Source organism: Pavona decussata, unplaced genomic scaffold (genome assembly GCF_977016875.1).
Source record: "Pavona decussata unplaced genomic scaffold, jaPavDecu1.1 SCAFFOLD_16, whole genome shotgun sequence".
NCBI classification, from domain to species: Eukaryota; Metazoa; Cnidaria; class Anthozoa; order Scleractinia; family Agariciidae; genus Pavona; species Pavona decussata.
The window spans coordinates 147,453-161,640 of record NW_028145439.1 but is presented as its reverse complement, the minus strand read 5'-3'; the positions used below and the strand labels follow the sequence as shown (position 1 = coordinate 161,640).

The 14,188-nt window shown below is 38.4% G+C and overlaps 1 protein-coding gene across 1 annotated transcript; it reads right to left on the bottom strand.

Annotated features, from left to right (window-relative positions):
* Positions 1-8,351: 8,351 nt before the first annotated feature.
* LOC146487136 (BTB/POZ domain-containing protein 6-B-like) lies at positions 8,352-13,335 on the bottom strand. The gene has a single exon (XM_085085258.1). The coding sequence runs from the start codon at positions 12,831-12,833 to the stop codon at positions 11,448-11,450; it is 1,386 nt and encodes a 461-aa protein (XP_084941384.1). The 5' UTR covers positions 12,834-13,335; the 3' UTR covers positions 8,352-11,447.
* Between the last annotated feature and the right edge of the window lie 853 nt (positions 13,336-14,188).

Here is a 14,188-nt window from a genome sequence, read left to right as displayed (position 1 = left end):
TATACTGTTGCTATGGCAACCCAAGAGAATTGGGGGGGGGGGGGGTAACAATGCATTTTTTTATAAAGATAATCAAGCAACAATTATTGTAATAAAACAGTAAAATACAAAGCAATGTATGTTTTTTTTTTCGGAAACTGAAGCTTTATTATCTCTGAAAAAAGCATGGTTAACCCCAGTTTTCTTTACGGATACCAAGAGTACTTGCTAAGTTCTACTTTTTAAAACGAGCAAAAATATCCCTGTATAAGTAGGCACCACCCATAGGAAACCCGAGTATCTCGAGATGCGCAGAACGTATGCGCAGTATAGGCACCATCCTTAACTTCTAGATTTAAGTAAAAAACGAGCGTAGTGACATCCATTTTTTTATTACGAAAATTTGATCAGCATGTTGAGATACAACTTTTCGCAAAGTTTTAAAAGAATTAAACAGTGTAGTGTGTAGAAGTTTTACGCTGCCAATTTTCGTTGTATGTCGTATTTCTCGACTATGTTCCCTGGATTTGATACGGTTGTCGGTTTTATATCGATTTCAAAAACGTCATAGCTACGCTGCTGTGCTTTTCCTTGGCTGTTCTTGTCATGTTGAAGATTGAGGCGGTAAGTGATCCGGATCACTTTTTTTTACAATGATTTTGTGTTGTTTTGCGGTGATAACGAGACAGAGTTAGAACTCTCAAGCAATATATCGGTTGCTTGCTTCTAAAGGTTTTTCTTGGATTTTGGACAGTTTCTCCGAGTTTTCAAACAAAATAGTGATAGCTGAATCAAAGTGTTTGTTTGGCTGTGGTGGTCGAGCGACCCTTGAGCCGAGTGTAGAACGAGAATGCAAGAGAAATGTCTTTGGTTCAGAATATGTAATTACGGTTAAGATTATTGATTGTGATTCACGTGATAAGCGTAATGCATCTTTTAGTGGGGTAGATATTGACAACTGACATTTGTTTTGATTTGTATCACAGTTTAAAAAATGAGTCAACCAGCATCGTCACACTGAGAGTAAGTAAAAACTGCTTTTGATGATAAATTGTTAATTTTCAATACATATACGCAAATTTTACCTTAATTTATTGAATTTAATGTACTGAAACAAGATAATTTTCATCTCATTTCTCATCTCATTTCTACCCAATATCTCTTTTTCTTCTCACAGCAAAAACACTGACAAACATTCTCCATGTGAAGATAAAAAAATGTTACATCTATATTTATTTAATCTCCAAAGTCACCACCCACTTGCCCATTTGAAGGAGCCAATATCCAGCCATCTTGACCTCACCCTTATAAAAACTTTTCGTGGTCCCTACAAACCTTTTGTGATCGCTGGAGAGATACCTATAAAGGTAGTCTAAAAATGCCCCTTTATCACTTGAAAAGTAACCTACCTAAAATTGTCGGCAAATTTGCAACCCCACTAAGGCACACTTACCATACACCTACCAAAGTAACACCCCAGCTTTGCAAATGTTTCATAAATGCACAAAAAGGGAGTCAATAAAGCAGACAAAAAACCCTACAGTAAATGTAACAGTCACATATAATTTATTGATACCACCTTCTTTTGCTTTATTTACGCGTAAAATTGTAACATGTATGTCTGCCGTCTGACAAAATAAATAATAAGTAATGAAAATAGAAAAAGACCGTTAATCAATAAAACCCAAGCATGGTTTATCATTGGTGATTGAATGTATTTATGTTTTACTTAGTAAATCATACAGTGATTTTGGGTCTGATTCTTGAAATAGAAGATGGTTAGGCGCCGTTAGACTCTAATTACTTAAGTTTGCGTAGTTTTGACTGTTCATCTATCAACTCAGTTGTTGATTTTGTTTCATAGGCTATACCAAACGAATGTTCCATTTTACTTAGTTCTTATTAACCGAGCGGGAGGTCTGTATGGGAGAATCTTGACCGAGGTCGCCAGTGCAGACCGAACGCAGTGAAGTCTGTACCGGCGACCGAGGTCAATTCTCCCATACAGACCGACCTAACTCGGTTAATAAGATGTTTATTATATGGCCAAACAGGAAATCAAAAGATAAAAAGTATATTTGTTCCCCTGCGCGGGCTCAAGCATTTAGCTGGCTTACTTCTGTCACTAGTCTTCAGTCCAAACGGGGCAAAAATAACTGTTCAAAGTACAGCTTTGTACAAACTTCGTCAATGAATGAAGACAAAATAACCGTTGTTTTCTTACAGGCTCAATGAAAATTTTCTAAAATGCGACCAAAATTGCAACAAATTTTAATGCCTGTCTGTGCCACGATCGCTCAGCGATCAGTTCTCATTCAGCCTTGCGATCTTTGACTGATCGCCACAGAAAACGTGAATGTTGAATGTGCGGCCTTCAAACTTGTCAATATGTGCTCCGGCAAAGATTGCCTGAGGTTGGATTTGTTGGACTGTGAAGACATTTTGCTGAGTTGTAGTGGAGGCACTGGCTTGGTTTTCTTCTTTTCTGAGCGGATGTATCTGGTCCACGATTCAAGAGAGTAGACATTTCACGCTGTCGCTTGACAGATGCTGAATGGTGGCTGTCGAGACTTTTCAAATTTTTATGACCACTTAGCTGTGCAACGAAATTTAGCTGAACGTCTGCTTCGAGGAGTCGTCCAACACTGGTATTCCTAACGGAGTGATTAGAAACCTTCTTCTTGTTTGTTTCATCGAGTTTGGCTGAAGCAAAGGCGTCTTTGAGGAACTTGCCAATTTCATTCTTTCTGAGGGGCCTATCCAGATACCATACTTTCTCAATTGGTTTTCGTCGGTGATTTATGGCGAGATAAAAAGGAGCATCTGGATCTAACATGGCCTCGGAACGATGGCTTCGAAACACTTTGTAGAATTCAACTGGGCATCGTGACTTGTTTATGCTTGCATGCGCTTTCGGTTCAAAGGCTCTTTGATGGCCACCATCTTGTCCGGTGCGTGTTTTGCTTCCTCTTTCTGACTTCCACACAGGGTATTCAGAATCGGTTTCTGGATCACTGGCCAAGCCTGCATCACCCCCAACACAGCTTACGGCTCTCATCTCGAGCCCTCCAGCCGAAATGGAGGGAAAGAAACCACCACAAAGCCCTTTGTAATGATTTAGGATCCCGAACACCGAACTGGCCATTTTCAAAAAGTGCATCTTCCTCAGCCTCAGTTAGCTCTCTTGTGGCATTTGGACGGTTTCCTTTTCCTTGGCGAACCAGGTTCTTTCGTTTGGCAGCAAGAACCTCTCTGGACTTGGAGAACTCGTTATCCTTAAGAATGTTGATTAGACTTCGTGCAAGTGGCGTTGAAAACTTCGCTGGAAGCCACTCAATGTACACGGTTCGTACTTGGTGCCATCTTGTTTATGAACGGAGATAAAAAATTTAGACAAAAGAAGGTCGAGCTCATTGGCAGGTATGTTTTCAATTGCTCTAGACTCTTTCATTGACTCACAAAATTTCTTCCATACGTTTAAGTCGCTCTTAGTCTTGTATTGAGTGTTTTTGGATTTTTGCGCCTGCAAAAACTTCTCAATTTCGACTTCATCTTTGCTCGTAGCTTTCTCGGCTGGACTCAAATTTGCCAACGTTTGCTCATTCTCTTTACCTGCTTCCACGTTCAGGGCTACTAGTTCTTCCATTTAGTACTGTATTAACAGGAACAAGCCAATTTTTTTTCTTTTTTTTTTTTGTTTGTAACGTTTGGAGGACAAATGTTACAATAAGATCGGTCTAGGTGCCGGTCGAGATGGGAAAATCTAGACCGCCGTCATTATCAATTTTAGCCAATCAAGTTCTTGAATTTGATCGTTTCCAGTCCTTTTGAGACACAGCCATATAATAAAATGAAGTACAACACCAGCAATATAATAGAGTTACAGCAGGTGATAATTTGAATATTCATTATTGTCTTTTCTCTAAAATTAATTTATGGGAACAAAATCAATGAAACACTGATCACGCAAAGCACAGCCGACAAATCATCTCACGTTTTTCAACTGAGAACTCTTTGAGCTTAAAACTCCAAACGATGGCAGCCGCCACCGAAGGTCAAGACTACTGGGTGCCAGAGTTAACAACAGGGAGAGCTATATTCCTCTCATCTTTAAACACTTTTCTTTCCATCACTGCAATCCTTGGCAATGCACTGATTCTAGTTGCTCTTCGTAATGTGTCTTCTGTTCATCCACCAACAAAGCTGTTGTTGCGATGCCTGGCAGTGACGGATCTGTGCGTCGGTCTAATTTCACAACCGCTTTTTGTCAGCATGATCCTGAATTCTGTGACCAAGATAAACATGAATATTTTATTCTACCTATTCAATGTAACAGTTGCCTTATGTTTTACTCTGAGTTCAGTATCCGTCTACACATTGATGGCTCTTAGTGTTGACAGACTTCTCGCCCTGCTGTTGGGGCTGAGATACAGACAAGTTGTAACATTAAGGCGAGTTTTTGCAGCTGAATGTTGTTTCTGGTTAATGAGCATTTCATGTGGTTTCATTTACTCATTTTGGAGACGTCTTGTTGGCTACATTATAAGCGCAGTTATTGGAATACTTGCTTTATGCATATCGATCTTCTGTTACACAAAGATATTTATCTCACTGCGGCAACGTCAAGCCCGAGTTCAATGTCAAACCGGCCATGAGCGAGCGAGAGGAGGGATTCCACTCAATATAGCAAGATACAAAAAGAGCGTTTCTACCGTAGCGTGGGTGCAGTTGGCATTGGTTGTTGGGTATGCGCCATTTTATATCTCATTTGTTATAACACTGCTCTTGAGATGGCGTGGTATGACGGCTGATTTCGTTGTAGCATGTGCAGGCACCCTTCTTTATTCCAACTCGTCTCTAAACCCGATTCTCTATTGCTGGAAGATCAAAGATGTGAGACGGGCATTGAGGACCACAGTGAGAAGCTTGTTTTGCTTACAAAGTTAGTTAATTAACTAGTACAATAAAGTCTTATTGGTGTTACCCGGCCTAATGCTATCTCTTACACTAATAGCCTAACTGAAAAAGAGATATTTAATATTCCCCCTCCCTGTCGCACTGACGGGCTTGGGAACTCATTCATCATGCACAATGAGAATGGATATAAACTACGTAGTTATTTAATTGTTTTCTCTCTTAACTGGTTATATATAGTAAAAAACAAAAAGTTTTAAATTTAATCTCTCAATAATTTTTTTTTCAACTTTTCATTATTTGTAATTACATGGTATAGCCATATGCAAGTCGGTTGTCCTGAGTGCAAAATATGTTTTATAATCAACGTTTTATCGATCGGTCATCTATTCTTTGCTTGTCATATTGGACTAATATGTAATAAAAAAAAGAAATTCAGAACGTTATACTTGGTTTCTATCTTAAAAAAGAATACTGTATTGTGCTCTTCCCGGGCTTTTTCTAAATTTGGTACTCTTCCTCCCAAACCATTGAAATTAGTAGCATTAACTTCTTTTATTTTAAAAATATCAGTTGGGTTAAAAATTCGACGATATAATTTACTGAGCTATTTTGTAAAGGCAGATTTGAATTCAGTCGATCATGTTTACCGTGACTAACAATTGCTAATGTGGAAAAAAAACCTGAGGAAAGCTTTTGAAATCCCCAACGAAAAAGCCACGAGTTGAAGACGTCGCCGCTAGAATTATGTGTTGTAGAAATAATACGTTATGCTAATTACTACTTATGTTGCCTATTTGCAATGTAAAAATGTTGGATGCAACAAAACGATACGCATGATTATGGTTAAGAATAGTAACTATTGTAATTAAATGGAAAAAATAAAACATAAACCGATGTATTCTATCTCATTTTAATTCACATAGTTCGAGTATACTAATACCAAAAAGAAGAATAAACTTTAAAAAGACAAATTAAGACGTTCGCCAAGACATAAAACAATAACCAAAATCTTATTGGTTCAATTGTCAATTTCTGTTAAAAAAATAGAACGTTCTTTTCGAGTGACATTCTGCTAATAGAAACAAAGAAACTTAAAGCACACTCCATCTATGTTTAGATGCAAATATCTCAGAAAATAGTCTTAATACGTATTCGTTTCCGAAGATTCTCATGAAAACTTGTAAATATCCCGATTTTTTTTTCTAGCAGTATGTGGTAAAATTCCCTATATATTTTTAATTTATAGATATCTTCATTTATAATATGAATTTAATTGCCTGCGTGCCATCAAAAGTGAAGGTGTACGTGACACGGTTTTATTAGGTTCGTACTGGTGATCAAATATTAACAGTACTTTATTATACTAGCTGTGCGCACAATAATATTTCTAATACTGACAAGGAAAATCTTTTCGTAACTCTTGCATATCTTACTCCGCCAGATTGGATTTACTGGACAGCAATGGCATTGTGGGGCACATTATTCGAAAGTAAACCCTGGATAAATACTGGCTGGTTCGGACCAAAGCTAAAATGCCTGCAAAGGGCTGAAATTTTCTTGAAAATATTGCGACAAGTCAGAAAACCCATAGAGGGTACTCTAAGAGTCCTAAATATTCCATAACATTATTTTCTCTGAATATCCTGACATTTTCTAACTATCCCAGGAGCTTCTAAATATCTAAAAAAATAGTTATATATCCGGATATTTGTATTTAAGCGCAACTCCATCAATCAGAGGCAGTTCACTGGGAAACTATAACCGCTGTTTAACCTCGTTCGTGAACGTCTGATATAAATCACCACGTTCGCTGGATTGATTCCAATCGATTACTTTCACACGTCACCATTTTTGGGCGTGCTCTTTTTGGCATGCGCAGTTACGGGAAAACCTTTGGCTTTTTCATGAGCAATTGCACTACGTCAAGGTGAGAGTTTTTTTTTTTTAACTGATGCTAGTTTTGTGCAAGGTTTTGATCACACACGAAAACTTAAAAAAAAAAAAAATCCGCATAAACACTGGCTTTCGATTTCGTTTAATTTTCGCAGTTTGGACAGTTTTGGAAATGCGTCGACACTTAAAGGGCAATTTCTGTCACCAAAAACGGTTTTGGTAATAGCAAACTGATGAAACCACTGTTTTTGAAAAGTTCGGTCAGTTTTCTGTCCGCATTAAATGTTGAAAATTGTGTTTTCAAAAGAATCTTCTTTTGAGAGGATTTAAAAAACGTCTATTTCGGTGGGTGACCGAAAAAGTCGTTTTAGTATACCACGAAAATGGCCGACTTGTATGAAATCGATTTTTTGTTTGTTTGTTTTTTTTGTTGTTGTTGTTTTGTTTTTGTTTTGCTGTCTCAGTTATAAGACATTTCCTCGCTAATTTTATGTTTATTTCGCAATGGCGGATTTGCATAAGGTGTTTAAAAGAGGAATCAACCTTACGGAATTAGATGACCGGACACCGATCTCAGCCTGGCAGCAAGGACTCATTTAGAAATATAGTCAATAATGATATAAAAAAATGGTGATATAGATTAGCTCCGTTTTGTAGTCAGTAAAACGCATGCACGGTTCCGATGATATTAGCGGTTCGATCTATTTACCAATATTGAAACCAGAAGGGTACATGAAGTTACATAACCAATTAACTGTATAAGTTAGACACCTTTAGCCAGTATTTTATTACTAGCTAGTGTTTAAAAACACTAATTCCATCATATTGATTTTATTTCGTTTAATTTGGACTAATAATTATTTTAGTAGTTATTCGGTTTGATTTTCTTTCTTGGATTTCGTGAAACTAAATTAGAGTTTCTAAGTAGTTTTCAGAAAATAATATATTGACTGTTCAAAGACGCCGGTACAACCGGCACCAGCAGGTGATAATTTGAATTTCCATGAGTTTGCCTTTTTACTGGCAATGAACATAAAACCGAAGCCGAACTGATCATGTTAAGCGCAAAAATTATTTAACATTCTCCCAACTAAGAATTGTTTCCACAAACGATGGCAAGCGTTACCGAGGGTGAAGACTATTGGAGGACGCTGAATCAAGTACCCGAGTTAGCAACAGAGATAGCTATATTCCTCTCAGTATTAAACACTTTTCTTTCTATCACTGCATTCTTTGGCAATGTCCTGACTCTAGTTGCTCTTCGTAATGTGTCTTCTCTTCATCCAGCGACAAAACTGTTGTTGCGATGCCTGGCAGTGACGGATCTGTGCGTCGGTCTAATTTCACAACCTCTCTTTATCAGCATTATCCTGAATTCTGTGACAAAGATAAACGTCACTGTTTTGTATTATGATATGGCTGCAATGGTTACTTCAAGTTTTATTCTGAGTGGAGTATCAATATCCACATCGATGGCTCTTAGTGTTGACAGACTTCTCGCCCTGTTGTTGGGGCTGAGATACAGACAAGTTGTAACCTTGAGGCGCGTTTCTGCAACTATATGCTCTTTCTGTTTCATGTGTGTTGCTTGTGGTTTTGTTTACTCCTTTTGGAGCCATTTTGTTGCTTATACCACAGGCACATTTTTGGGGTTAATTTCTTCATTCATCTCAATCTTCTCTTACATGAAGATCTTTCTCACACTGCGACAACGTCAAGCCCAAGTACGATTTCAAGGCCGGCATGAGCGAGCGAGAGGACGGATTCCACTCAACATAGCTAGATACAAGAGGACGGTTTCCAGCATAGCGTGGGTGCAGTTGGCATTAGCTTTTTGCTATGTGCCATTTTATATTTCTGTTGTAATAATCGAGGTGTTTGGATGGCGTGGCATTAAGGCGGATGTCGTTTGGACATGTACAACCACTCTTCTTTATTGCAACTCGTCTCTTAACCCGATTCTCTTTTGCTGGAAAATCAAGGAAGTGAGACAGGCAATGAAGAATACGGCCAAACGGCTGTTTTGCTTGCAAAGTTAATTACAAAGATTGGCATTTATGTACTGTGGGTTTGAAAAAGGGCAAGTTCACGAAGCAACACTAGCTGGCTATCGTGTAAATTGTACCCTTTAGACATAGTAATAAATATCATTTACACTTTTGTTCTGTTATCTAGTCTTACAATTGAGTAACGAATTTGTTATGGCGGTCGTCGTTTTTAACTAGATTTAAACCAGTTAAATTGTGGTAATATTATAACTATGTCGTAAAAGACATAAATGAGTACAGCAAGGCACTCTTGTCAAGATACAAAACCAATTTCAATGCATGTAAGACGGTATAATTTATCGAGTTATATTTTAGGGGCAGAATCGAAATTAACTGGAAGCCGCTGAGTTTAACGGTAGAGAGATCTGCTAATTAAAAAAATGGCTCTCACTCGAATTTTTTAAAATCGATAACGAAAGAGCCGCGAGTTGCAGTCGACAACAGAAAATTGTGTTGTAAAAATGGTAATAATGTTTTGTTACTTCTATGTTTACTCTGTTCCTGTGAGTAGAAATATTTAAATGAGAATTGGTTATAGTAATTAGCTGTCAAATATAAAGACAATGTTTCCGCTCATCTAAAGACAATTTACATGCATACACTCGATTGTAAAAACGTTGACACCTAAAAAGCATAAACCGTGAACGATGAGACCCAACAGATTTGTGGGTAGTGTTTAAACAATAACCTCATTTCCATAATAAATAATTTACCATTCTCGTTCTTTGGCAATAAAAAATACAGTGCTGACTTAATTCTTCCGAATAATTTTCTACCAAATATTGCTTAAGTTCATTGACTGATTTGAACTTAGGCAAATCGCGAATTGTATATGACTCAAATTGGCCCTTGTTGGCCAACTTGGATACTTTAAGGAAAACTTGGATAGTTTCCATCATTCACCACGTGCAACTAATTTTGGTTAACAACCGTCGCACGAGAATAGAATATTATTCAAATAAATTTAGCACACTTATACCCATAAAGCCATTGGGTTTTATCGTTTCAGTACGGTTTATGCTTTTTAGGTGTCAACGTTTTTGCAATCGAGTGTAGTCTGAAATATAACACTTAATAAAATATAATTAAAAACTGGATCATTGGCAAATGCAATTTCAGAGTTTTGATTGGCTTAGCAATTCATGGAATATTAGCCATTATTAAAAACTGGATCATTGTATAATGCAATTCGAGCGATTTGATTGGCTTAGCGGCCATGGTATATCAGCCATTATACCATGCCCGAGAAATAGAGACCATTAAATTGGCTTCTAATTGATTTTGCAAAGCGAAATCCGCAAAATCTAGCAATATTTCTTGATTGTTTTTAATAAAACAAATATTCCACTCACGCTTGTTGGATATGAGATGATTATAGCAAACTCGGCGCTACGCGCCTCGTTGACTATCTATCATCTCATATCCATTGCGCGCTCGTGGAACAATTGTTAATTATATCATGCCCATGAAATAGCGAGTATCAAATCATCTTCTGATCTTCCTTGCAAAATGAAATCTGAAAGATCTAGTGATATTACTTAATTGTTTGTAATAAAACAATTATTCCACTTGCCCTTGTTAAATATGGGAAGATTGTGGCCGACGAGGTGCCGTATCATCTCATGACCCAACGATTAATTTCCGCGCGTTTTTATCAGACAAAACACGTCATCTACTAGAAATCGGATGGCACCGATATCAGGCGTCCGATTTGATAACAGTCACCTGACTGTTTTTTCGACGAGAAATAGAGAAAGAACGTCATAGTTTTACAGTGCAACGAACTCAGCCGGGGCCACTGAAAAAACCGGCACTTTGAAATGTTCTCGTTTTTGATTGGTTTACAAACTACCACGGCAAGACTCCTTTGTTGTAAACGTGGCCTATGATTGGCTGATCAGTGTCGGGTGGCCCCGGTTGTGTTCGTTCCACTGTAAGTCTAAGTTGTTGTAATTCAATCCCAGTGTCCAGTTGTTCAAAGCCCGTTTAAGCTAATCCTGGGCTAACGTAAACTTTGATTCAGGTTTAATGACTAATCGATAACGATTCTTCCAAAAGATTTTTATCCTTTAGTTTTGACTTTTCTTTACTATTAGCTTAAAATTAGCTCTTGAAAACATTTTAAATAAGCGAGATGATAACGTCGGTTAATTTTTAATTGGGGATTAGCGTTAATCGGCTTTCGAACAACCGGGCCCAGTTTGAGAAAATCCAGCAAACTATTCAGCTTACAATTCAGTTTAGCTGCATTCATGCCATGACCATCACTGGCTGTCATTTCCATTGTAAAGCTCGTGCGTTTCAGAAATTAATCGAAGGATTATAAAGGAAATAAACACCTTTCCGGATTACTGGTATATCCCGGATGATAACGTCCTCGGCTTAAAGACTGTTCTTAAAGACTGTTCATAATCCGACGCGCGCTATGAAATAATTGTTAAATAGACTACGATCTGTATCCTGATAAGAAAAACACAATAGCAACAACAATAACAACAATAATACGACAATTTGTGAAGTTCACGAAGAAATCAATTATTGTACACGATACTGTCTGGCTCAATCGTCAATTACTTTGGGAGAACAGGTTTTCTGTCGAGGGACTTAAAGTCAATCTAAGGTGTAAAACAATATTTCCAGTATTTGTCTCGACTGGCCTTCCAACTTGAACTCAATTCCTTCACACTTGACAAACTTCACGGGAATACCTCTGTTTGGAGAAGCTCTTGCTTCGTTGGTTCCAACTATTGTGACTTTGACATTGAACTGAACTTCTCTAGAAACAAGAAAAGCTTCCGGAACCAGTACATCAAATCCCAGCCTATTGCTCAGCTGTCCAGGGAGAGTCCCCACTTTGAACGTTCCGCGCACAGAGGTGACCTCTTCCTTCAAACCGTGGCATCTTGAAACTCTGAGCTGTACTGAGAATTTCTTTTCCGCGTCTTTGTGAGCGTAAAGGCGAACCCCTGCAAAGTAAACTTCTTTACTGGTTGAGAACTTTAGGTTTTCAGACACAGAAAGGAAACTCTCGGAACTGGGGAATGTCTGATTTTCTCTGTATCTATAGCAACGTGACAACTTGACGTCAGAGTTGCGTGACTGAAGCAGCGGCCCGCGCGGAATGCATGAAAATTTCATTTCGGGATCAGCTATGCCGCCCTGTTTATGGAATAAGTAGACTTGAGAAACCTCTTTGTCGCTAAGGATTCCTGTTGCTACCACCATTTCGCCAAACAGTCGTGGCGGCATCATTGGAAAACGTATCAAATAGATTGCGTCCTTTAGGACTCTTCTCATCTTTTGCCCTGTTGGCTCCAAACCTCGCACCTTGCAATTCGCAGTCGCCCATCTTTTTGCAGCTTTAAAAACGGCGCACTCCCCATCTACCAAAGTGAGGGAATCTCTCTTGAGAAGCGATGACAGTGTGTCGTGACCAATCCAGAGCAGACCTTCAGTCCGCAGGCAGGCACTTGTCTTTGTCTCCAAGAGCTTCCAACACCGTTGCTCAAGATGCGTTTCGGAGAATAACCTAGCGTGCTCCAGGATCCTGAAAACGTTGTTTTCCCTCAACTCCGCTTCTAAGAAACGGCAACAGTTCTCTGCCAGAAAAGGCACGATGTATTTCTTCGCCAAATATAACAGCTCGAATACGTTACCAGAGGTCAAGTGCACTTCATCTGAATACAAGTACCGAAGGAACTCGACAAAACCTCGAGGATCGCAGTCGGAGAGCGGAATCTCTTCCCTGGTGTCCGCTATGTTGCTATAAAACATGGCCTGGAACACGGGGCTGCCAAGCGACAGCAGAAACTTGTGAGCGTGGAAAATCTCACGACCTTTCTTGTTTTTGGGGTTTGAATCCTGGATTACGAACTTGACATCGCTCATAAGAGGATTATTTATCATAAGTGCTGTCCTCTCTCGAATGCTCCTGTTTTCCGTTTGCCAGTTTTCACAAGTGGCAGAACTACCTGCTGTTGACGTTGCAAATGCCATGTCTTAACGAAACAGAAGCTCAATCTCGTCAAATTTCAGGAGTGTTAGCTCTTATGCTGGACAGATATTCTGATCAGCACGTTGAGAAAATTCGCGTCTGTCCATGCAGATAATCAGTTTTTGCTCGGTTGAATTCACACCATTCGCCTGTTAAGACAATTCTTCCCCCCAGGGGGTCTATACAACGTGACATTTTATTTGTACACAAGTCTTAAGTAACACAACAAAACTTAAATATTTAGAAAGAGGGGTCTTTATTTAACACAGTTGTCAGTTCGGGCGGGCATGAAAGACCTTTTTGACATTGCGAGATATTTTTAATACAAGTGGACTAAGATAATTCCTCTAACTAACGAAGAAATAGATCGATCTGCTAAACAAAACATCTGAACGTTATCGTTTAGTAATTAGCTTTGTAAGTCTCAATGTCAGCAAAATGGTAAAAATTTCCCTCGCCCATATACATTTTAAAGTTTTTTTTTTTTTCGGAAAAGTTCGTAATAACGCGTTTTTGGGAACATCTGTAGTTGCCTTTTTAAAGTTTTTCCTTCATTTTAGTCTTATAGTCTTGAAATGAGAGAGCATTGGTAGGATTATTTTATTTTATTTTTTGCAGTTAATTGCTATAAATACTATTCTTAACATTATAATGCGTATCGTTGCACGGAACTGTGAAAAACGTGTACGAAATAACATAAGTAGTTCATTAGCATAAGTTAATTATTTCTACAACACATTATTCTAGCGGCGTCGGATGCAACTCGTGGCTTTTTCTTCGGCAATTTCTAAAGCTTGCCTCGAGTTTTTTCCACATTAGCAATTGTCAGTCACGGTAATCGTGACCGACTCAATAATCTAAACCGGCTTCGGAATATCATTAACGAGAAAGAGTAGTGGCCCTAGAATTGAACCTTGGGGAACACCACATGTTACATATTCTAATGATGAAGTAACACCATTAACGTAACATACTTGTTGCCTATTTGATAGATACGATCGGAGTCACTCTATTGCTGTGCTTTCTACTCAATAATATTCCAGTTTTCTAAGTGAAATCTCTTCAAGTCTAGAAAAAGAACTCCGTTTATCATACCTTTGTCAATATTAGAACACTACTCGTTAGTTATCTCAAGTAGGGCGGTAACGGTGGAATGAAGAGACCTAAATCCGGACTGCTGCGAATAACTGAGAAGTTTATTCTCATTGAAATAAGAGTATAACTGCTCGAAGAAAAGTCTTTCAAAAACTCTCGCAATTGTGGGCAAAACTGAAATTGGTCTATAATTGTTTGCATCGCTCTGATCCCCCGATTTGAATAGTGGGGAGACTTTTGCCACTTTCCAATCAGAGGGGCA